Source organism: Anarhichas minor, unplaced genomic scaffold (assembly GCF_050575085.1).
Source record: "Anarhichas minor isolate MPS153535 unplaced genomic scaffold, ASM5057508v1 ptg000030l, whole genome shotgun sequence".
NCBI classification, from domain to species: domain Eukaryota; kingdom Metazoa; phylum Chordata; class Actinopteri; order Perciformes; family Anarhichadidae; genus Anarhichas; species Anarhichas minor.
Window position 1 is genome coordinate 923,624 of NW_027466476.1, and position 26,064 is coordinate 949,687.

Below are 26,064 nucleotides of genomic sequence, written 5' to 3' on the forward strand. Positions count from 1 at the left end.
TTTCATGTAGACAAAAATGTGGAAGAAAAAGAGTCATTTTTGAATTGATAAAACATTTATTATAATTAATGTTATTATTTAAACATGAGATTTCCACATTTCTCAGCTTATGTTCGCCTTCTAGGGCGGTGTACATGCAGAACACAAAGCCTGCTAACATGTGGAACTTGCAAAGGTTATAACATTCAATGTTATCCATATGTAACCGTTACAGATCTGCACATCATCTGTTAACATAATAATCAGGTATCAATATAGCTGCATTTATAGCAAAAGAGAGGTTTATTTGTTAAAAATGAATTTACAGTAACAAATGTTTTTCAAACATTTGACAGTTTTAATTCTTCGTCAAATTGTTGAGTTCTGAGCCCCAAGAGGGAAACTGTTAAAGTAAAATCCACAGTAAACAATACAGAGAGAGTAGAAGAGGTTACTGCACTGACAGAGACACAGACTCGCCTATAAGATTCGAGTTAGATGATTGTTTTCTTGTGACAAAAAGTAACTGCTGTTAAGAGTTGTCTAAATGGCATTAACTTACAGAATTAAATAAATACATGGCAGTGTAAATAAACCATTTTATTCTTGCTCTTACTATCGCGACCTAATGGTTGACTGGGGATTGATTTAAGTACTCGGCTTCATATAAAGTTGCTTAGAATACAGCCCCTATACAATCATTTCTAACAAATGTCTCTGTGTTGCATAATATTTGTTTGCTGGATGTTACGCATCTTATTGGAAATTCCAAAATCAGGAACTGGAAATCTTAATGGAATCCTACAAAACTGCAGAGTAGCAGAATTATAGGAATGGCTTTTCAACAATACTTCAGCTTTGGTTCATTCCAGCTTATTCTAGTTTGTTCTGTGTATGTAGAATCTATTACCTACTTCTAATGACGTCATCAGTGTGCAGATAAATGTGTGAACGTTAAGACCAGAGGACAGATTCTTACCCAGAAGACATCACAGTAATAACCAGTAGTATGTATGAGCACTTGCATAAAGTTAAGCTTTCACCAGATTCATTGTTGAAATGATCTCAAGTAGTTCATCATTTTAACTTTGAAGTCAAATCATGTGCAATAACAAACAAAATGGTGCATAGTAATTGCAGGAGAACCACAAAGATCATCTGTTGTATGAATAATTAGATGCATATACACTGAAGTAGACACAGTAGACAGTACAGACTCCAACCTTGACCTCCACACTTAACAGTTTCTAACATTTGAAAACTCTTGACTGAGTATACCTTGTGTTCATCTTGCCACATGCTCACTGGCTTTCATAGCTTTCACTGCAAACCTTTATCTATAAAATACAGATCGGAAACATCCAGTCAAAATACTGCTAGTGCATTAATAGAGATGATTTTAATACATTGTTTGAGTAGCCAGGGTGGCTCATAAGGTCAAAACAAAACCAGTTTCAGAATTAGAGTCCATGGACAGACATGAGGCCCAGGTGGCCTGTTTATTAGAGCACGTCCTTAGCTATTAGCGTCACTTTCTCCCAAGCAGCATGACCATAATAATTTCTCAAAGCAAGCAAAGTACCTCCCATTTAGTATTGGACCATCTTCAAAATTGCGGCAACCCAGCAATGTGCTGTTGCCTGCAGTGATTGTCACCTGTCCTTTGTGTTAGAAGACATTCCAGTTCGCCCCAAGAGGGTCTTTCATGATCCATCCTCCACCAGGAGGCAGTAAAGGCAGCTTATCCTCCTCAGGGCTGTGCATGTGGCTGAGCTAACTGCCTGAGCTTGGTTCACATATATGTTAAGCCAGTTAAACCATGGTTTAAACTTTTAACTGTTGCCTTTAGGCCAGTGTAAAAGGTCTCTCAGGCGGGACAAGTTCACACCTGACTTTGAAGCCAGTTGCGAGGATCAAGTCTGGCTTTGAGGTTCCTGAGGCTGCGTCGAGCCGGGGAGGGCCTTGAGAAGGGGGCTCCCTCAGATGACTCAAGGCTGTGGCTGCCCTCACTGTTGCTGGAGCTGTTGCTGGAAGTGGAGCTGGAGCAAGAGAGCGTGGTCTGTGTGCTGCGCTGTGACCGAGGTGAACGGGAGGAGACGGGGAACGGGGCGAGCAGCGAGGAGGGAGGTGGCTGGCAGGGGCACTGCAGGGTCCCTCCTCCTCCGTACCCCCTCCCTCGAAGGGTGCTGAGCTTAGCATCCAGCGACAGAGTGCGTGGCCTCAGGCGGGAGGGGGAAGATGACAAGAGAGAGAAGTTTGAAGAAGGCTCGGGCCAGCCATGGCGGTGGGAGCAGGGACTGGTGCTGCAGTGACTGTCGCTGTCTGAGGTCAGGCTTGCATCTGAGGACAGCAGACTCAGCTGTGGGCAGCGGTGAGGGCACACAGGACTCCGGGGCAGTCGATGAGGGGTACAGGGGCTGTGGCCAGAGAGGCGAGAAGTACAGGGACGGGGGTGGCCAGCGCTTTTGGGGTTGTTCTCCTCAAACACAGACATCCAGGTGGGAGAGGTTCCCAGCTGGCTGCGGAGCTCCAGCTCCCGCATTCTCTGAGCCAGGATGTCTGACACAGTGATGGTGAGGTCATTGGATGACTCAATAACTGCAGGAGAGACGCAGCAAAACACTTCATTATACTGCTGGATACTGGGCTCGGGCCTGGTTTTTCAAACTGGAAGTTCTTACCATATGGAACATGAATCCAGTTGTTTTTTAAATATTCTTTTATTTGTTAAGGCAGGGATTAGGATGGTTTTGATGCGAAAATGAATGAAAAATGTGATCTCACTGGAAGTATGGATTATGGGCAGATTTAGAGACATACTTGCAGTTTGTGAAGTGTGTGAGTTACTTTGAAATGTATTCTTGAGTTCAAAAGGAAATGTTGCAATCAAATTAGATGTTATGTCTGGTAATGCATTGTACAGTTGTGCAGAATAATGAAAAAAATAATCAACAAAAAAACAAATGATGTGTGAATTATGCACGTCTTAAAGTTCATTTAATTATGATGAGTGATCATGAAACAAAAATATCCTGTCCTGTAATGTTTTGATCCTGGATTTGCAGTAAATCCCGAACTGCAACATTTACCTCAACATAATTTATATGGAGCCCTACTCTTGTTACATCACCTGTCGTTGTAATAAGACGAGAGCAGAGCACGAATCTCAGCAGACACAGCGTTATCCTGCAGCAGAAGACCCTCAGAGGAGGGTGTGGCAAGAGGAGCTGCCGGGGAGGGGTTAGGAAAACCAAGAGGGAGGTTGGTGAGAGAGAAGGGATGGAGTGGATAGGATGTTTGCAACCGGGTGCGTTCAGTTTTTATGTGTTTTGATGGTCATGAGAGAAAGTGATAAAGGTTGATTCATGTTTATTAGTGAATGTTAAGGCATGATGAGAGAAGAAAAAAAGATTCACTCAAGGATTAAGATAATTCCCCCATGAAATATGAATGGTGGAAGTTGATGAAAAATGTGCCGGTGATCATGAATAATGTATGAGGACACAAGGACATAATAAAGAAGGACAAAAAAGACAGAGCCAGGGAGTGATGGATTCGGGACACACGGGGAAAATAGGAAAGGACAAAGAGGAACAGAGAAAACAGAAGACAGAGAGTGAGTCAGCGTGTCAGAGATAAGACCCATTCTATTCTACAGTACTGAGAGTGTGAGTTTGAGATATCGGAGAGGAAAATTTAATTGCGACAGGATCTCTCCTCATGCACATGGACCCAAGGAATTAAAGCTACATACAGTCACATGCAAAGCGGGCACAGTGCTTTCTTTCCCTGCCTTCGCTTCTATTCCTCCAAATCATTTCTTCGGCTAAAAGTGAGCAAAACGTTTCTTTTATGCATATCCGCAGTGATATAATCAGGGAGAGCTCTTACCCATTTCGTGATAGAGCGAGCCCTGTTTTGGTGTGACAGGAGCTGGTTTCCTTGGTGATGGCAGTTCAATTTTCATTAAGTCGTCACAGCACTGTTTCCATTGGCCTGTATGTTGGAGACAAACTGTCACTTTCAACGCACCAAGCAGCAGATCCAGAATATACAACAGTGTACGTCCTTGAATTGGAGTCCTTTAAGTAGTTATGGTAGTATATGTATCACACACTTCATGTGTTAGAGCATAGCAAGTACTTACTCATGTCGTAGAAATGTTGCCAAAAGGCCTCCATCCACCGGTGTGTGTCCTCACGGCTGTCTGCTGTCAGGGTGTGGGTGACCTCCTCACCTCCATACTGGTTACTGATACAGATGTTCTGAACTTTACTTTGAGGGTCTTTCTCAGACGCACGTATTCTGGTCTCCTGAAGCACAAGAGCAACAAAGAATACAGTCATCTACCACAAAATGAATACAATCAGGAATGAATGCCAGCACTCCTGAACTAACACAATTATGTGCTGCAACAAGTGATCATTACGGCAATTGTAATTGTAGGTCCCCACTGAAAATAAGCCCTCACCAGTACCGCCACTAATTAGTCCTCTTCCAATCCATTTCCCTTCAGCAATTAACCAACAAAAGGTGCAGACTCCCAATTCCCACATCTTCGTTCTACTCCAAATGTGTCTACGTCTGCTTATGACCACTAGATGGCAGTGTTGTTCTATTCATCTATTCGTCACACTGCGCTCCTCTTTAGGACAGACAACTAACTGTATGACAAAGGATCACACAGACCTGATTTGACTGACTTGGCTTTAGGTCAGCTGGGAGATCAGGGTTAGCGGCTACACAAGACTGAATGAGTCACTAGGGAAGGAATGAGAAGCCTCACAGGCATCAACTCCCAGACACAGGAAATAAGATGATCAAGAACCTGACTGTCTGAATGACTGGATGAGAGAATTATGATACCTCGTTGGATGAACAGGTTTTATTTTCAAATCTTTAAAGCCTTTTATCAGGACATGCCTGCTCTTTTCTAGCATTGCTGAACATTAACACAGAACAGAACAGTTTTCTATGCTTGGCTTCTGAACAGCTCTACTGGGGCAACTGAGGGCTGAGTGCCTTGCTCAAGGGCACCCTTACTGGTAGATAAGAGAAGAGCTCATTTTTGATGTACTTTGGCTTAGAGTCAACCAGTTGCCTCGCGATTCAAACTGGCAGCAATCCACAAACCCAAATCCTTTCCATCTATGCTACCGATGCCTCAGGCATTACCAAAAACAACACAACTATATGGGTTGTGTCAGGCTGGCTCAACCTCCGGAGCGCTTTACTCTATTCCAGATAGTTTCTCCATTTATGTGATTCCTCTGCTGACCTTGTTGATGGCAATAGTGAAAGCTGGCTCGACGTTAGCCTCCACATCTTCTTGCCGGTGGTAGCAGAAAAGGCTTGTTCCTTTTAGAGCGGCGTACACTTTTGTCCAACTCTGAGGCTCACCTCCCAACTGCTGCGGGGTAGAGGAAAAGACCAGTGAAGTGCGGATTGAAAGACAGGGAGAGAAACACAAAGAAAGATGGCAACATGAGAAGAAGAGGAGGAAAGTGGAGGAGGAGAAAAGGACAACCAGGGCAAAAAACAAAATCTATTGAATCCCTGAAAGGCATAGTTCCCGTCACTGCCGCACACACACCTGCCAACTTACCTTAACTTTCAAACATCCACTCATCATCTGTTGGGTCATACAGTGAGGCTGAGCTGCGAGGCGGCAGCACATACTGCCATAGAGCGGCAGCCAATACGAACACTCTTCTGCAGGGAAAGAGAGAGAGAGATGGATGGGCGAAAATAAACATGAATAAATGAAAGTATTCCCACACAAACATGTATAGTCATGTGCATCCACACACACACAGAGATGCACACACTTTTTCCTGTCATCATACTGCCCCCCTTATGAACACAAAACAAGGCACAGGGGTATAAAAGACTGGCAGCTGCAGGGAGTGTCATGAAGTGCAGCAATGAAACTTTACAGCAGGCTGAAAAGCCAATGAATAAAACACTAGGGGCCTGTCTGTCTGAGGGTCTGGGCCCTTGTTAGCCTACATCATTACAGCTTTACACAGCAGTCACCTCATAGCACAGACGTTATTACTGTGACCTTAACAATGGCTGTCTGTCAGAGAACATGGAAGGACAGAGAGGAGGGGGGGAGGAAGGAAGGGGAGAGAAGAGGGAAATTAAGGGAAATTATTAGAACGCAAGGAAGGGAAGTGAGACAGTTAGGAGTGAGGGAAGCACAGAAAAACAGACAGATGGCTGGATTGGCAGAGAAAAGAGAAAGATGGCGAGGAGACAGATTGAAGGAGGCTGCCACTCACCGTTGCCTGAGATGGTGAGGTCATGTGTGCGAAAGCTGTCCTGGACGTGCGACAGTGACAGGCTGGTATGAGCTAAGAGGTGGTACTTAGGGCCACTGTCAACACACAAGAGAGGGGATGGAAATATATTTTGCATTTGAGAATGCATGTTCATAGTGAAAAATTGTCTCCATAAAGATGCCTACTTGTATTCTCTGGAATATATATATAATTTCTTCCTCTATTCAACATGTAAACGAGCTAATATTTAAACTTACGGTACAGAGGGAACTGGCAGTAGAAGAGGAGCTCCGTTGCTAAGAGGACTACATGGCCCAGGGTCCATGGCTGCCCGGAGCTTCTTCCCAGCGGATCGCCCTAGTGACGAGCTCAGTTTACTGGCTAGTTTCCTTGGCGTGCTGCCTGTTGAATAGTCGTCCTCTGAGCAGCAGCTATACAGCTCAACACGCAGCTCAAAACCCGGGCTGGCTTCATTACTGCGAAAGGATACACATGATGAACATGACCATATCAGGTTGTTTTTTTTGTGAGTATTTCAGTTTATGTGTGAAATAGATTACTTACAATACGACGGTGTTGTCAAAGCAAATATCAGTGAGTGTCCGGTCCACTATCACCATGTCTGTGTCAAAGATCTCTCCTCCCAGCTGCAGCAGGCAGAACACTGCACACCGATGGAGCTCTACGAAGGACGAGGTGGAACGGCAGAACAACAGAGAAAAAAAGGTTTACGTGACATGTTGACATCTTTTATTAATCTGCATCACTTAAAAATTCATGTTCAGCTCCAAAACAACATCACCTCCAAGATGGAGATAAGTGCTTTAACAACGTGTTGAGGCCAGAGGCTAGAGAGGAAATATGACCCGAGTAGTTGAAGGTGAAATAAGATCAGCTCCTCCACCTGGCTGACAATCTGTGAACTGACCAGCTGTGCCAAGAATTCCTATGAAGCATGTTTTGTGGTTGAAATTGAAGCACAATGGTGTTTAATCTTGCAGTAGCAAATTAGAGCTATAAAACAACTATTGCGCTCTATGTGCATTGTAAAGAAGCTGTGATACCCTTTAGGGCATGCATGAATATAGGTAACTGTGCCGACACACCAACATATTAATAATACCAGTGAGACATGTATGTAAAAAAATTGTACTCTGGGTATAATTGTTGAAATATAAATAGTGTGGCTCTATGTTTTATAATTACTACTGCACAACACAAATGTATTTATTTTGCCACTTCTCAAAATTCAAGGTTTCAACTGAAAAGGCTAAAAGACGTAGTCCGCTCCTATTTATGTGCTTCTCAGTACACGGCACATTGACACTTAATATTCACACTTAACATTCAAAGTATGAGTGCAACGCTCTGCTGAGAATGTGATTGGACACGTGATGGAGGAACATGCTTTACTCCTCCTCACCTCCTGGGCTCAGTTTATGTCTCGGTGTGCTTAATGACCTTGACTAACAGCCTCATTAAGCTTTGTTAAGAGTCTACTACCTGTCTCTTGAGTTCATTTATATGCACAGGCCATGCAGATTAATTCCATTCAAGCTGCCAGGGGAGAGAATGAGCTCCGACACCGTTATAATGACTGCAAGGGGGTTAACCCACATTGACATTATCAAGAGGAGGCGGGATAGCAAATAGTCATTTTTATGATTAACATTGTTATATTTTCAGTGCACCATTGACTTCTGAAATGCCATAAAAATGTTTAACTACGAAATGTTCCACAGTAATAGTCCACAGAACGAAAACGTGAGTTCCCTAAATGACTAATAATGACCCAGTTTAGCACCTGTGTGCTGCTGCTGCTTCTCAGAGCCAAAAAGCAAAGCTAGCAGGACTGAACGATGGGTCAGGTTGTCCTGCCAGGAGTTCCTCATGTCTACAAAAAAACAGTTCCTGGAAAATACTGAGATTTCTGGTAAAGCTGCAACATATTGTAATAATCAGCTCCAGGAGCTGTGCTGTGGACCATGCATATAGTAGAGAAAATGTCCTACTGTATGATCTGTCTGCACAGTTCAATGGGTCAGCAGATTTTTCAAATAGGAATCTCAAAGTCCACATCAGTGTTTCGCCCTCTAGCCAATGATAAAATGTGATTTTTTTTGTTCTTCAGTCATGAGGAATCCCACACTCACCCCTGTGGTTATACAAAGCTTTCACACACATTCAACATATTTGAATTAGCCATGTCATAACCCTCAGAAGCAAATCATTAATAAATCCTATAGGCATAAATCATTAATACTCTATCAATACAATTCGTCACACACATACAGAGTTGGCTCCTCACCTCCTTTGTTCTTGAAGTACTCCGTGTCTTTCCACATGAGAGGGATCCGAAGATCTGTAATGACAACAGACAGGGGATTAGACCACAAAAATGTTAATCACCCTTACTGTCGAACTGATAAGTGGTTATCTGAATGTGTGTGTGCACTCAGTCACTGACTAAAGTACCCACAGCTAATTACCGATTGTGTATCTCTCCAGCTGGGTACCTATATTATATATATATATATATATATATATATATATATATTTTACCCTCTCATCATGTTCTAAAGACAAACAAAACAAGAACCGGTTGTTTTGGTGTCCCTGGTGTGAATTATACCTGCAGTGCGTCTGCAATGCAAACAGAGTAGCTCCATAATTATTCACCTGACTGCCCACTGTCATACTGCAAGAGGCAGCATCTACCAGTCAGCCTCTGCCTGACAAGAGGAGCTCTGCATTAAATAGTAACACTAAAGGGATCACAAAGATTCAAGGTTCTCTTATATATTGCTGGTGCATATCCAAATCTCCAACAATAAATAAATGAAGTTGTGCTTTTTACAAATTCCTTGCATAATCCTGCATAAAATGATCCTACAACACACACATCCAGACATTTAGACAAGGTTTTACTTGCCTGAGATGGCCACTTTTCCTTTGCACGGGAGTCTGTCGTCCATCGGCCCTGCATCTGACGACCTCCGCGTGAGCTTCTGCATGACCTGAGCCTCTTTCATCCTCTGCAGCTCCGACATGTAGGCCATGATACGCGTGCTGCAGGTCTGCAGGCTCTTCGCCGCCTCCAACGCCTGGTCTTTTTGGGAGCAGGCGGCCAGCAGCTTGCAGGCTCCGTCGCGCATACGGATCTCATGGTCAATCTTCTTCTGGATGTCGCTGTCCTGCAAGCACAAGGGATGGTGGAGAAGGGCAAAAAAAATTTGTGTAAGGGAAATAAGTCTTAAATGACAGATAATGACACGTCTTTGGGAAATGTAGGAAGACATAATTAGAGTGCAAGGGGTGAATTGAGGGAGGAAGAGAATTGGCATGTCTTCTCTAACAGACAGCAATACAGAGAAGGGCAATTATTTTTGGCAAGAATAGGAGAAATGAAGAAGACATCAAGAGTGTTAGCCTGCAGTAGATTACAGATCCCTTGTATATACATTACTGAGATGTGTCTCTGAAAGCACTCAGGAGTCTGTTCAGTGTGTGTGTGTGTGTGAGAGAGTTGGCATGAACAAAATACACACACGTGGCCTTTCGCCCTCTTACCAACCCCCTGCTGAGCAGATGCTTAATCATTTAGTGCAAACTTATTCACTACACACACAGCTCATAAGAGACCCCAGGCACACACACACACACACACACACACACACACACACACACACACACACACACACACACACACACACACACACACACACACACACACACACACACACACACACACACACACACACACACACACACACACACACACACACACACACACACACACACACACACACACACACACACACACACACACACACACACCTCTAGCCATGGTTCCTTTCCTCAAGCTACTTTCTCAAAGGAAAAATACAATATTATTAAACTAAACTTGGCCTGGCTTATCTGGGGGAAAACATAATATGTACACTTATGCAGGAGTACACACACCATGGACACATGCACACATACTCAAACACATGCAGGCAGTAAAGGTTCTGGCTCTGCCTCTAATGATGCTGTCCAGAGTTTAAACAAATCTCTAAGCCCCTCTCCACTTTGTTAGCAGTACAAAAACACTGTATGCATGAACTTCAAACAATACTCCGTGAGGGGAAGAACTAACATATGAGGTGAGAGGGATGAGAGAGCAAAAAGAGATCCAAGAATCAAACAAAGACCAAGCAAAGGAAAAGCCGGGTTGACCTTGAGTGTTAGTGCCAGCGCTCTTTTTTTAAGCTAAAACACCGTTGCTCTCAGCACATCAATTGTTTCAATCCCAGTAAGGTTGTTTTTAAAGAACTGCTTGAAACAAATTAGGAAAATATGATGGTTACTCTCCGTTTATAATGAACAAATGCCATGCAGCATCTGCCTGACTGCTGGAATATTTGAATGTATATATATATATGTGTGTGTGTGTGTGTGTGTGTGTGCGTCCTCTTCAGCGATACATCAACAAGCTCGCAATCTCTCCACAAATAAAGTCCAGTGCTCCCTTTGCCCTTCTTCTCCCGCCCCTCTCTTGTTTCCTTTGGATATTACCACACTTGCTCTGCATGGTGGTGAAAGCTACACTAAGAGCTGTGAATCACACAGATCAAACTATTCTGTCTCTAAACCATACCACCACAACATTGTAACACTGCAAGTCATAGTCTGGCATGCATTACAGTTTCACTTGCTGCAATAACATGGTATAAACGTTAAAAGGGACGGAGGTGATTACTAGCAAATTCCTCCTCAGAAACACTGCCATAGTGAAGAATCATCAAACCAAATGAGAGCATGACTGAGCGTACTTATACTGATGAAGATAATGTTTAGTGTAAAATCGACACCGGCTGTTGAAGACAATGTAGCTACACAAATAAGCCTGCCATTAAATAAACACGTTCACTGACTGAAAAGCAATTACAGAACTCTTGGCTGCGATAGAAAGGAGACCAAATTACAGAAATGGTATAAACATGTAGCACTTAGCTACTGGATGTCTGCGAGGTACAAGTGGAGAATTCAATTTGACAGGTCAAGTGTTGTTGATTATGAGTGGTTATTGTTTGATTGAGTTGGTTTTCTTTAATTCAAGTGTCTCAGAGTTTTTGAAGAGATAATAAGTCATGACTGAGGATAAAGGAAAATGCACATTCAAGCCTGCATTATGTTGCATTTATGTTTTCGATTCTGTTGCAGTAAATACTTAACTGATACTTTAAGAAAGAGCAACACATGCAACACATGCAGACAAGATTCAGTGATGAAACATTTTTTTGATAAATCAACTTAGTTGATTAGATGAAAACTTAGATAATCAATTATTAATTGAACCAATTAAACATGTCATCAAGTATTTAAATTTTTATGAAAGTATTTCTCTTTTTATAGCAATGTAAATTAACGTTAACAATTCGAATACACCACCTTGTGTTGTGGGAAGAAATCATTACTTTATTATTCAATCAGAAAAAAAGATTCCTGGTGAGCAATACATTTGAACAAAAAAAAGGTGGAAAAAAATGTGAACCGAGAAAGGAGAGAAAGGCCAGCTCTGGCCGTGTCCAAATGTCCTCGTCAATGGTGGCACCACAAACCATCGTCCATGCACCACTCAGCCGGAGGCTAGCCAGCCAACTTTGAAGGAACGCACACACACACACACACACACACACACACACACACACACACACACACACACACACACACACACACACACACACACACACACACACACACACACACACACACACACACACACACACACACACACACACACACACACACACACACACACACACACACAGAGTAAAGGAGCTGTCACCACAGTCCAGTTTCATGTAGTGGGTTATAGAGTGAGCTGCTAGGAGGGGGTTCTGTATTTAGAGCAGCTAAATTAACAGGCTTCTCCTTAAGGAGGATCTCACAATAGAACACTAACAGCCTAGATCTACCTCTAATCCACGCGTCTGGTTGTATGTCGGTAAAACTGACATAAACCCTCACAAATGCCGAAGTAAGAGATAAACACACCAAACAACAATTAGCAGGGAAATGTCTAGTGGGGATGATAAACTCCTTTTCTCTTTATAATCTTTCACAAATGCTCACAGGCACACATAAATACAACCTTGCAAACACACACACGGACACAGTGACTCCCTCACACAGTGTCTTCAGAGTGGCAGGTGTTAGGCCAGTGGGCATTGACAGAGAGGCTGCCTGCCTCTGATTGTGGCAGTGTGGACAGCAGCCAGATAGAGGGTGAAGGAAGGGTGGATGAGCGACGGGGATGCAGCAGTGCATGTTGGGTATCAAGCAGCAACACAGAGGGGAGGGAGGTGGTGCTGTCAAAGGAAACAAGGGGAGGGGGGACTTGAGAGAGAAGAAAGGCGGAGATACGGGGTGACAGGGCGAAAGGTCTGGGTGAGTGTAAGAGGCAGTTGGGAGTAAAAAAGAGACGAGAACGGGAAGTACAAGCGGAAGAAAAGAAAGAGAAAGCGCTGAATGTCAAGAGATATAGTGTTAGGGGATGCGGAGGGAGGGATGGTGAGGAGGTGCTCGACAACAATGATGGGAAAAACACAATTTTGGCAAAAGGGAGGTGGCAATCAGGAAATGAAGAGACAGATTTGGCAACAGAAAGAGAGGTAGTGGGTTCCATATGAGCAAATCTGTTGCTGAGATAATGAAGCATAAAGCTCTGTATATGAGCAGACTTGGAAATAATTGGGAGAGTGTCTTTTTCTGAGAGGAAAAAAAAGACTTGACAGTCACACTAATGGTTAAAGACAGAAAACGTCCTAATTACTTACTGGCAATTAACTTTGGAAGCGAGTTATGGCAGAATTTAGATTAACTGCATACGGTTACCTCATACTCAAACAATTGCTGTTCTTGTGGAGTTATTTAGCTCAATCATAAACATGGTAGAGTGGGTTGGCTGTTTTTCACAGGGCTGGTGGATCCCTGTCCCCATGTTGAAGTGTCCTTGAGCAAGACAACAAATATGTGTGTGTGTAAAAAAAGGTTCCTTTGGATAAACTAGTTTGTCAAATGAATGTAAGGGATAATGAAACAAAGAATAGAGCAGCAGGAACAATACAAGCAATAGTAAATATTAGTATTTGCTTCAAACAATATATTTTAAAAGCATCACTGTATGTCACACACAGTATTATGCATGAGGCCAATGTAAACCATTCAGCAGGTAATTTGATGCCTCAGTAGATACCAGATGGTCACTTCCTCCATCACCTCACTTGTGTGTCTGTGGGTGTGATCTCAGAGACACCAACACACACACACCTACACAAACAAGCTGGTTTGGGGATTTGACGCCGCTGCAGATGGTGTGTAATGGTGTGTTTACGATGTGTTGTTACGAATGAGTAGGCTTTTCTGTTCAGATCCCTGACCCTTGACCTCTGACCTCAGGCCCTGAGCAGACCAGACGGCTGCTGTTACAGCATGGGGTTAGTCCATGGGGTTAGATTTAACAGCAAATTAGTATTAAACACAGCAAGAAACGACACAGTTTGCTCTGTACAGTAGAACCATATTAATTGAAACTACTTGAGAATGACAGAGGGGGGAAGAGGAGTTATTACTAAGTGTGTTTACATTTACAAAACTACTCATATGTATATTTGTGAAATGTGGACACTCATTGAAAAAAGAAAGCATATTTGAACCAGTATAATATTTTGCCATTTAGCATAGCTCTACTGTTTCGTTACGCGGCTCAGTCTGTTAGTTCAGTTCGTCACTTTGATCCTGACTGAAATCAGGACCAAATCGACAACTATTAGATGGACAACAATGAAATTTACAGACGTTCATTTTCCACTTAAGGATGAATTGTTTTCATCCAGAGCCATTGTCAAGTACAATTTGTCCAATAATTTGGTTTATGACTACATACCTGTAAAACTAATGACATTCCCATCAGCCTCAGCTGTAACGCTAATTAGCAAACGTTTGTATGCCATCATGCTGAACTAAGATGGTGAACATGGTTACTATTACACCTGCTAAACGTCAGCATGTTAGCGTTGTGAGCATTCTAGCCTGCTGGCATTAGCAGTTAGTACCGAACAGTGAGGCAGCCTCACACAGTCCAGTCTTTATACATGTTCAGAGGACAAGTCTCGGGTTTACTGTAGCAAGCATGTGCACAATAAAATCTGCACTTCTGAAACATGTGCAATACACGACAGGCATCAATGTTGAAACAAGTAAAGACATTTTGCATGGAATCTGCATCCTCCAGTTAAAGGCTGACTTCTCTAACCACTATAAAACTGTGCCACTTTTTCGTTTTTGCCGATTCTGAAGTTGTTTTCTTTTTTAACAGACAACACGTCACAGCTGACTGCTCGTTGGACAGACAGAGTGAAAAAAATCTGTATAGCAGAGTAGCAAGAGGACAACAGTTAAGAAAAACAACAGCAGGACTTAAACACACTCAGACACAAAGGCAAATGTCTTGCCCACTCACTTACACACACACACACACACACACACACACACACTAGGATTTACACAAATGTGCGGTCTTTCTCTATTTCACATACGCAAACATAACCAAGAATTGGAAATTCCTGACCACTCCCACAGACTTCACTGACCAAAGTGCTAGCTTTCAATTAGCCAGCCACAACTATGTGCCTCGCCTTCCTCTCCACCCTCTTCCGCTACTTTCCCTCATGCTCACCCTCTTCCCCTCCCACATCCAGAGCACGGCTGCAGTTAAGGATGGAGGGAGCAGTTGAGAGTGCAAGAACGAGTACGAGATAAAGAGAGGAAAAGAAATCAATGGCAAATTAGCTAAGAAAGAGTCAGCGTATGAGAGAAAATGAAAAGTGGGAATGAAGATATAATAATATAATATAATATAATAAGGATATGGACAGAATATGGGTGAATGGACAAAATGGAGTAATGAGCGAATTGCTGGGATGTTGGGGGAGGAAGTCACATTGCTAATGTGACTTTCAGTAACACACAACACATGTCACTGTCATACTCATGACTACAGATGCATAACAAAGCACACATTAAGCGCAGTATGTACACATATGTGTACAATGATTTCCAGAACACATAGCCTGGAGATCAGGAGAAAACAGACAACAATTCCCAAAGCCAAACCACTCCAAAACAATGATCCAATTCACCCAACAATGTCCCTACAGTGTCGCAGACTCCAGCTGCTGCTGGGAAGCCTGGGCACAATAACAGTGAAGGGAACTAGTTTGGTTCTGGTCAGACAGAGCGGAGGGAGGGGGGAGAGAAACAGTAACTGGGTGGAGTGTTTGCATTCGCCTTTTACGACAGCAAAGCTGGCTACAGAGCAGTCCAAGTCTGTTCAGTGCCAGGTCACACACACACACACACACACACACACACACACACACACACACACACACACTCCCTGGGTCCTTTCATATGGCAAAATGCACCTGTGTACCCCGGTCTAGGTGCCAACATGCTGATGTCATTATTGAGGTGATTGCTATAGAGATTTAACAGTGGACCAACTCGTCCTTGTAACTGGAACACTGTGAAATCTCCCCACTTCAGACAGCTTATGCATTCAATTATTCACTGACAATATAGACTGATTCAGCTCTGCTTGCATGGAAAACTATGCGAGTGCTTGTCCACATGTGCTTGTGTGTGCGAGCGCGTGTCCAAATGACTTTGCAGCCAGCTGTTCTCACACAAAGGCAATGTGTTTCAAATGCAGCTGGGTCCCAGCACACACAGGGCGGTGTCAGAGCAGAAAGTACTGAAGAGAGAAATGATATGCGTGTGTTTGTGTCCTAAATCATGTTTTATGTACATGCAGGAGGTGCAGGAATATGCATGTGTATGCAAGCAAATGCATGCAAGTATGTTACTGCATATCTGCTCTGCATGTGCATTTTGTACATGCAAGGGCATTTATTTTTTTGGCCGATATCCCTAAAGAGAGCAACAGAAGAGTGAATTTCAAGCTATAAAACAAAATTGTTTAGAGTTACAAGAGTGCAAAGGAAGCTTAGAATCTGCCAAGCAGTGATCACTCCAGCAATTTATAGGCACACTAAAGGGTGATGGCTCTTACACGGCCGTGCACACTCAGCCTAATATACTGGGTCTGCATTATCAGTAGCAGAGTGGGAGCTGGGAGGAGCTGCGAGCAGGCAAAGAAAACTTCATAATCATTTGAAGGCAATGTATAGGTGATAATAACAGGAAGTGTGTGAGAACCTGTGCATGTGTGTTGGTATATCTATCTACTGTATGACTGTGTGTGGTCTCTCAGCGTATAACTAACAGGCCTGGAGAGTAAAGATTTATGAAGCACTGCATACAGGTTCCAGAGCAGACTCATAAATAACTGTGGGCTGGAATAAAATGTACACATTCTACCTGCAAGGTAGTTTATTATGAGGAACAACAGCAGGACCCCCCCCTGTTCCTCTTCCATCACCTCTAAGAGGACCAGGGGGAAAAACTGGGCTGCATTAAAAATACAGTAATGCTATGTTCAGATATAATAAACTGAATTGTAAATCTTCTCTGACAGTTGCATCTAAAAAGAAGCACAACAAAACATATTCTAACCTTCAAGGATCCAAAAAGACCAGAAAAGGCTTTGAATCGTGAGATGGTAATAATTGTATTCACCAGCAGTTCTGACATAGTTTTGTATGTTTCACAGCTTTAAAGTGGAGAAAGCACAATCCCCTGCTTCTAATGAAAAAACAGTAATGGATGAACCCTAATGAGACTAATTGGCAGACCGGACTGTCTCGGGGCTGCAAGAGGCAATTAATGAATTACGAAAAACACACACACACACACACACATACACACAGCCACATTGTAACCCCATCAGTGAACTTTACTGGCAGTCAGTGTTGTGCAATGCAGGCCTGGAACACAGCCACCGACTATTATACAAGCTGATGCTGTATTATTATCTGATTAGCCAGCTTTCCCTCTAAGCCAGAGGCCCATACAGAGAAAGGCGAGGAGGGTTTAGGAAAGGTACGGTACGAAGCAGGTCCTTCTAAACCCCTGATCAAAGACTGCTGTGATCTCTCTCAATGAGAGCACTCTGCTAGTGCATCCCTAAGTGGGGAGATAGGGTAGAGGGGATTTAATCACATTAAAAGATGCACGTGAAGCAAAAATGCAATGATGTGACATTGTGATCTACTCTGTGCTGGAATTTTTCACATGTCGTTACAGCCAGTTCTCTCTCTCTCACACATCAAATTACTGTTTGAAGAGAGGTGTTAGTCTGTGAACGGAAGTTGGCTGTCGCTTATCGCTTACGCTGATATGGCTGTGAGGGGCTGGGCGAAGCACATTACTTTCTCGTAAAAGAACAAACCCTCGTTTGAATCCTTCAAGAACCTCTGCAAGTGTCATGGTGACTGACATCTCCGAGTATGACATGCTACCTCACACCTCGGGTAGAAGTAGAACACGACAGGCTTTGGATTCGATCTCCGCCGTGTGTCCAGACTGGCAAGCCCAAATGTTTGCAGTCTTCTTTGCCTGTGACTGGCCGACGATATCACATGACTGGTTGAGTATTTTGCTTCCAGTTTTCCGAGTAAAACTTGCAAGTGCCACTATACAGCACATTACTGCTTAGGAAAAATGGCAAATGAATTTGGGGCATATTGTTGGCATTGGAGTCAAGAATTCCCATGGTCCAAACAAAGAATCAACATGAACCTCTGCAGAACAAACACTGCATTTTGACTCATGGGAGTGAGCAGAGAGGGACAGACAAATGGCAGATGACAAACAGCTAAAAGGGACAAAGAGAGGGTCTAGAGGGCAAGAGGTCACAGTTTCCCCGACAGAAAGTAGCATCCCTGCTGGGTCCCGTACCATTAAGCTCCTTTTCATCCTCAGTGGGGTGAGGGGTGGCTATAGTTATCTCACTGCCACAAGCCCATCCTACTGTAACACTTGCAACAAACTGCAACACATTTGTAAAGCTCTCATTAGTTGATCCAACCCCTCCCCCCTGCCGATGAACAGTTTCAACAGATTGACATCATTTCAGTGACAAACACAAAATGCTCGTCTCAGTAATCTGAGGCTTTCCTCCTCATCTGAATCAGGATCAGGAAATCAGGCTAATTAGCTCAGCCGGCCTAACTAGCATTAAAGCCTCCCAAATCGTCCTCCCTGTTGTCTTTTATCTCTGCTCTCTTTGCTATGCTACAGACATATTAATGCATTATACTTATTTTATTCACATTCCAAAGAGCACTTTAACCTGTGTAGATTTCAAAACAACGGTCTTGCATGGCTGGGCAAAATAGAGCTTTTACAAAATTCTAATATGAGATTGCCATGTGATAAAACTTTCAACCATATCATTTGGTTTTGGCCAGCTGCCTTGAAAAGAGGAGGAAGATATTTAAGATTTATTTTTTTGTTGCGTTTTGTGATAGCATTGAAGTTTGGACTTTTAATATCCTATTCATACCTATCTGAACATCTTAATTTGAATGGAAAACTCATACTTTCCATATAGATGTATCCAGCTTGTTATGCCAATATTTTTCAGACTGGCAGAATCGCTAACAAGGTATTGATACCTTGTAAGTACATAGTCCACCATACTCAATATTTATACCGTGTGAGTCCACTCTTCTACTTATCTTCTCACCACAATTTAATTATGTGTATTACAACTTGGGCCTTATTGAGGTAAAGGCAATCAGCCAATGTTGTTTACAGCTTCTATCGTCTTAATCAATACCGGGATATTGCAATCCATGTAAATGTTGCAATTTTCTCAGTTTGACTCTGTGTTATATTCGGTGTGCTCTCTCTGAGCCACATTTCTAGCCAAGAGCTCGGTTGAAGCTGTTTTTATCACGCTCCATTATTGATCACTGCTGCCTTATTTAGACTATATGGCCACATGTGTATATATAATCACATGTGCTGCCCCCACGTGAGATCCGTTGGAGGGGAGGTGAGGCCTTTGGTCATCATGAAGGTGTACGAGACAGAGAAGCAAATGCAGCAGATACTCCATGGTGAAGCTGTGTGTAATGCATGTGTGTATCTGTTCATGTGTGTCCTTGAAGCACTATCGACCAGCAAAGAGAATGCGCTTCATTATAATATTCATGAAGCTGCAGGGACTTCTGAAAGCCGGATATGGCTGAGCTGACCCTCAGCCCTCTGCCCTTAGGACAAAACAACCAAAGAAAGGGACAGATAAGGCACAGCTGGAAGGTGAGATTGTGTGTGCATGGCAGTGGGGGGGATGCTAGCTTTTGCGCTGATGACAGTCACTTATTTCGAATTTGTAACAGTTTAATGATTTCAGAAATTTAGGTATTACTACCCTCGTTTGGTCAGAAACAAAATTTACGGTCTCGAGAAAACATAAAGATCTAACAGACTTAAACTGAATATGAAATGTAAGACAGCACATTGCTTTTTGTGAACGACAGCTCAACAGCCTGCATGCCATTTATTAATGGCTGCCATGAATTAAGACCTGAGGAATAATTCTATCACAGGATAATGAAAGTAGTATTTGTTTCAAGGCTTTGATTAATGACAGTCATATTCATGTCATGGGGAACGTGTAAGGTGAGATCCACTCACAGTCTCTGAATCTGTCACTTCTGGGCTGGTCCTTCACAGCACTTACAGCCTGCTCTGGTTACTAATGGTTCACATTAACCCTTGGAGTCACTGTGTGTGTGTGTGTGTGTGTGTGTGTGTGTGTGTGTGTGTGTGTGTGTGTGTGTGTTGTGCGTACGTGTGCATACAAGCATTTGTGACAGTTCAGTGAGAGTTTTCGTGAATAATAGGAGGCAAGGGCAAGTGAGATTGAAAAGCGAAAAGAACAAGAAAGGGAATATAATTAATTGCTGAAAGTGCGTGTGTGCATGTGTTCATGGTTCTTATCAGCTACAACAGAACACTGTTTGCCAGGACAGGCTCCAGGACAGTGGGAGGGGGGAGAGTCACAACAGCTTCTATCTGCTGACATGTAAATGCACTGTAAGCAGGCCGACACGAATAGAGGGTCTCACATACACTAAATTTCAGAGTGAACCCCATTTATCTTTCCAGCTTCCGCCCGTGCTGTGAGGGCATTAGTACAAAGCATTACTCTATACAGGCTAAATAAACTGTCATACACCACACATTTAAGCCATTTACACAGCCAATATTGAAGCATGTTTTAATCAAGGTGAAATTGATAAATTGGATCAATAACAGCCTTTCATTAAACTTATTAGAAATTCATTTTAGCAGTCTGGCAGCAATATCGATGGAAGTTCATCCATAAACCCAGCAGTGTGTAAAAGCTGCAATGAAATGTCATTTTCTTTGTACGGTAGTTTATACCGAAATAAAAATAGTAGGGCAAAATAATGAATATAAAGTTGTAAAAGTTGCTCAATTCGAAATTTAGAGCATATCTATCGTCTCCGCACAGCTCTCAACATGGCAACGGCTGAGGCTCACAGCCATACATCTTTTCTCGCAGCTAACAAAAACAGTGCAAACAACGGCAGTGCTGACAGTGCTGTCAGAGCTAACAGTGTGCACCTATTGGGAAAACCAAAGGGTGGGCGATACAATTCTGCTACGATGCCTTCGGTCCGCAGGGCGTTTTTGGTGCAGAGCAGCTACCAAGAGCTAGCCAGTGGGGCACCCTCACATGCACTAAGAACAGCACGTCCGGCCCGGCTACGTCAACAAAGCACAGGAGAAGTTCAGATATAAACACAGAGAGAGAGAGAGAGTTGCTTGATGCTATCTTAATGCTCTGGATATTGTATAGAGAACCTTAACATAAAAACGTATGCTTGCAAAATATTGGCTATTGACCAAGTTGGTCTAATAATATCAGAACAGGCTTATGAGGGTAGCGTTTTTTCCAGTGTGGAACAAATGCAGGATGGAGGTCTGACAGCCACTGAATGCTCAGTGTGGGGGTATTTGTGGAGGCTCTACTTCAGTCAGTCAGTCTACAGAAACATGGATACAAAAAACAACTAAATGTGTTTCATTGTAAACAGCAGACCATTCAATCAAGCATTGACTGTGCTCCGCACCCATTAACATCCTCTATCTGCAAAATCGAACCCAAACAATAAAGTATCACCTGAGCATCATGATGTGCGCACTGATTGAGTGTATGTGTGTGAGAAGGAATGCAAAGCCCTGTTTTTGATATTATTATTATCGATTCTGTACGGCCATGCCAGCATTTCATCACAGGGCCATGGGAGCAGGCTAGAGGGTTGCCTAGATGGATTATCCATTATGTCACATTTCCACAGATCTAGTAAGTGAGTGTTTGTCTGTGAACAAATTTTGAGGTTTTGCACATATCTCTCAACACAAGAGCAATTCCACTAAACAAACATGACCTAATCATGTATTGGCAGTGTGGATGCATTGTAAAATGAAGGGAAACTTTCACACACCCACACACAACAGGTAGCAGGTATTGAACAGCCTGTCAAACAGTGCAGTATAAATGACTGACAGCTCAGCATCTGCCTCCTCGGGTAGACATGACGGATAGACGTGGACTGGGTCCGATTGTGATCCGCTGCCAGCAGCTCTGCATTAGCTGCTTGTCTGATTATCTGTCTGTGGGACTGAGAGCTCTCCTTAATGACCATCAATCCGTTCACAATCTCCCCTCTGCATCGTCGGGTCTTCACTTCGCTCTAATTGTCTGTCTGTCCGTTTATCTGCCTGTCCGTCACTTATTTCCCCACTGTATCAGCATCGTGAGGCCACACCATCAACCTGCTGCTGCATAAATGTACATGTGTCCTATATGTATGATGACACGGATACGTCCTCCTGCATCAACCCTATCTTCTCTCCACACTCTCTCCATTGATTTTCTCTCTGTTTTGAGGCATTCATGCCAGGACAAACCCATCGAGAACTCTGCCACTCTGCCTGCAACAACACTTGTGGCTAAAAGGAGAGAAAATTAAAATAAATTGGACAGAACTTTACTGAGAGAGCTCTGCCATGGCATGTCGGGCGGATTTTGAGCTGGCTCTGTATCGTGTTTACTTGAGTCATGAAGCTGGAAACTGAAAGCAGGAGAGGAGAACCAGAGCTGGCAAGAGACTATATGAAAAGTAAGAAACTCCTAGAGAGAGGAAGATTGTGTATGAAAAAGTGGGAGTTAAAAGATCTATAATTGGGTGGACGGTGAAGCAATGTTGTGGCGGGGCAAGGTGTAAGTGGTTCATTTTTCACACTAGTCCAAAGACAACTGGCTCAAGGAGACACACACACAAAACATAGTCCAAGTCCAATTCACCCCCTCCTCCTCCACTGCTGCCGCTATTCCGTACAATACATAGGGCGGTCTTCCTCAGCCGCTCTCATTCCTCGCCGGAAAAAGCAGTGGACAATATCAGCAGAGAAAATAGAATGACCTCTACTGCAGACACACAGCAGCACAGAGCAGGGGCAGAAAGAGGCAGCAAGAGAAAGCACACGTGACTGCAGAGGTGAGTGAAGGCTTGGGAGGAAAGAGGAGGGGAGACAGACACATACAAGCAGAGGAGACACTTGAGATATCTATCCAGATAGATAGGTGGAGAAAGAGGAGAGAGACAGAAAGCCGTGTGGACAGACAGAGACCTGACTGCGGAAAGCTTCTCTGCAGTAAGTGGTTATTGATTGTTAGACACGGGCCGAAGGATTCCACAGCGAGAGAACTGACACAGGACGCTGACTTTTCTCCCCCGTTTCTATAATTGCAAAGGCAATGAAAAGCATGAGCAGAAAGGCACTGACGAAAAATAATAAATCGGTTTAACTGCAGCATGCGATGAATACAGCTAAAGTTGCATAAAGAAGCATCAGAAAGACTGTATATTAAGGATGCCGTTTGTCACACTGAGGATGAGCTCTGGCACATAAGTAACCTTTTCACTAATGATCAGAGATGGCTGTGGCTGTAACAGTAGTAGGGATAACATGAACACACACACCACACGCTTTGAGCTCTCTCTGCACCACACACACTGAGATACAGACACACACAGAAGGCTGCATTCCAGGAATGGAAAGATCACATCTGTCTGGCTCGTTCAATCTCTGACTGATGTTGATGCAGGTGACCTTTTAAATCAACATGACACTAAAATCTAAACTCTAGCTCTCTCTTTCTCTCTCTCACACATCAGGAAGCAGCCTGTCATTAAGCAAAGTGAAGGCAATCAACAGACAGAGATGCAGCCAGTTGTTTGGGTAATCTGTGCATGGATAGAGTTTCAGTGGTGATAGAAAAGTTGATTATAGGAAGTGGTCTGTGACAAATGTGCTTATACTAAGAAACCAAACTGACTGCCAGTCACACACTCAGGACATCTGGCCACTGCTCTTATAGGGGTTTAGCATGTTAGCCGTCTTTTCTCTTTAGCACTTTTCTGTGGTTCGGTGTATATGTGTTTAACTGGAAAGCATGGCAAACTGCTTCTTAAAATAGCAATATGAATGCAAGATTGACATGCCTCTGTTATGTGGACTGGCATCCTCTGAGCAAAACCGCTTAATGTGAAAACCATGGAATGATATTTTATTGCTGTGGGAAAAAAGAAAGAAAGAAATGAAAAGCATAATATTCTCACATGCAATGTTTTTTTTCTGCTCAAGCTATTTTTGTGCTGCCAATTCAAGGCGCTTAGGAAACATGTATTCACAAGAGAGGGGAAAGGGTGATGACTGGGAGATGTAAGTCATTATTGCAGAAACAGTCACATTGTTCCAACTCTGAGAGGCTGGGTGATACGGCACAGTGCAGTCGGAGAACATGAAATTGAGGGTAACTATCCCCTACTAAAGTAATCTCCAGCAACCCACAAGCATAGCATAGAGTGAGCCATAGAGAGTGAGTTGTTTAAGGTGACAAACAAAGGAACAAAATCAATAGCTGCTTTATTGAATTGGGTCATTATGGCCACAGCGAATGCAATTAATGCAACATTCCTGTCCTCTGATGTAAAAAGGAACACCTATCATATACAATTGGCCCAATTTAGGATATATTGTAACCAGACTCCCTTAAAAATAATCTTGATTATTAGCAGAAATCATTAACTTGAAGAGTATGACATCAAATATTTCAAAGATCAATAGGTACCACTGTTCAGTTTGGCATACATGAACCAATTAAACAATTTAACTGGTTCATCTATTCCCTCAATCTCCCTTGTGATAACAAATGGTGGGTAGTAAAAAGGCAGTGTGAACCATTTCTAAAATATGGAATTTTATGAATGAAATCCTCTACTTAAATAAGCCCCGAGCCAAATTCATAAAACGACGTTATTGATTTTAAACAGGTCTTGATTACCAACCAGGAATGCAGACTTGGGAGATAAACAAGGTAACTTTAAAATGACGCGGTTTTCAATAGTGGCGTTGCGTTTCTCCTTACATGAGTAAACCGCATATTATCAGGGTAGACAACAATCAATAGTAGATCCAATGAGGTCTCCAAATCTCTTAGGATCATAGAGCTTAAGTGATCCGACGGTGACGAATTAACCCCAAGTGTGACGTGTTTTACACTACAGCTGTCATTTTTCCATTCCATCTAAGTCCTCTGAATCTTTTCGGGGAAAAAACAGCAAATCTTACCCTTTGATTCTTTGAGTTGTTCATCCTTTCAAAAGAGCAGCACTCCGCTTCCCAACTCTCAAAAACTAGCAGCACGGGCGCTTTACGCAACACCAAGGTCTCATCAACGTCCCACACACCCTGTGAAATACCTCAACTCAGATTTTCCCTCTGAGGCAGCTCCATTTAGAAGCTAAAGGAAATAATGACCGAAAATCCGAAAATAGCTGCCGTCTATTAGCCTCATAAGTTGTTATGGATCCGCGCAGAAAACACAAACCTCACTCCTGGCAATTTGGGAACGATCGCGGTCATGCGTTTCAACCCCTCTCTGTGTTGTCTTCATCATCATCGTCATCATCATTGTCGTCGACGACGTCCTAGTAGCTCCAGAGCTCCAGTCCGAATTCACACACACACACACACATACACAACACCACCAACACAAGGGAGGATAAAGACTGACGGACCAACCGAGAGCCGTTTCTGAGGAGGCGGGTGTGTGCGCGCGTGTGTGTGTGTGTTCCTAATCTGTGTGTAGCTGCGCGCAAGCAGAGGAGAACGAACTGTCATTTACGGCAGTTGCTCTCAAAGCTGTGTCCAGGGACCTCCAGTGGTCCTTGAGGAGGATCCATGGGGTGTTGGCAGCTATTTTTTTAAGTGTCATCCACCAAACAGTAGCCTAAATGAGATTGTACTAAGGCTACATTTTTTTCTCTCAGGGGTTTGTTGTTGTCAGTCCACAGACATAGTGTTTACTGTCCCATGGGGTCCCTCACAGAAAGGCAGTGCATAGTCTAAAGCTATTTGGAAGAAACTGACATAAGAAGGATTTGGCAGCCCCGACTTTGGCCATAGTTTGAAGTGGGATGCAAAGTGTGTCAATAAAATGCACTGTGGTCGCTCTGCCTACACCGCCCACAGCGGAAAAAATACCTTTTTTTAAGTTATGACTCAACTTTTTTTCACGAGGCACTGGCCAATATGCCGTTTGCATTGCTGCAACAGTGTAGGCAAAACAACCCACTTTTCCCACACATCCTTCCTCGCTTCTATGAGCAGCTGAAGTTTATTTAAAAAAACATTATCTCTGCATTTGTATTGAGGACACAGTTTTTTTTCTATTAATTTATAATAA

At 43.1% G+C, this 26,064-nt stretch overlaps 1 protein-coding gene across 3 annotated transcripts; it reads right to left on the reverse strand.

Moving 5' to 3' along the window:
- Nucleotides 1-55: 55 nt before the first annotated feature.
- On the reverse strand, nt 56-25,353 carry rtkna (rhotekin a). Of its 3 annotated transcripts, none has more exons than XM_076104461.1 (11): nt 25,207-25,353; nt 9,196-9,457; nt 8,572-8,625; nt 6,828-6,945; nt 6,521-6,739; nt 6,264-6,358; nt 5,585-5,691; nt 5,258-5,389; nt 4,127-4,292; nt 3,871-3,975; nt 56-2,577 (listed from the first exon to the last, which is right to left on the reverse strand). In XM_076104461.1, exons 1-11 carry the CDS (start codon nt 25,288-25,290, stop codon nt 1,862-1,864), a joined length of 2,058 nt encoding a protein of 685 aa, XP_075960576.1. In that variant the 5' UTR covers nt 25,291-25,353; the 3' UTR covers nt 56-1,861. The 3 variants fall into 3 exon arrangements, with proteins under 3 accessions (XP_075960576.1, XP_075960577.1, XP_075960578.1); XM_076104462.1 differs by having other exon boundaries at nt 24,948-25,242; XM_076104463.1 differs by lacking the exons at nt 56-2,577; nt 3,871-3,975; nt 4,127-4,292; ... (2 more) ...; nt 6,264-6,358; nt 6,521-6,739 and having other exon boundaries at nt 6,824-6,945.
- Between the last annotated feature and the right edge of the window lie 711 nt (nt 25,354-26,064).

Excerpts from the sequence above, each read along its gene's own strand:
- rtkna (XM_076104461.1), bottom strand. The coding sequence starts at position 25,290 with ATGATGATGACGATGATGATGAAGACAACACAGAGAGGGGTTGAAACG. Across the intron at positions 9,458-25,206 it reads CCCAAATTGCCAGGAGTGAG|GACAGCGACATCCAGAAGAA; the intron begins GTTTGTGTTTTC and ends TTGTGCTTGCAG. Across the intron at positions 3,976-4,126 it reads GCAACATTTCTACGACATGA|GCCAATGGAAACAGTGCTGT; the intron begins GTAAGTACTTGC and ends TCCAACATACAG.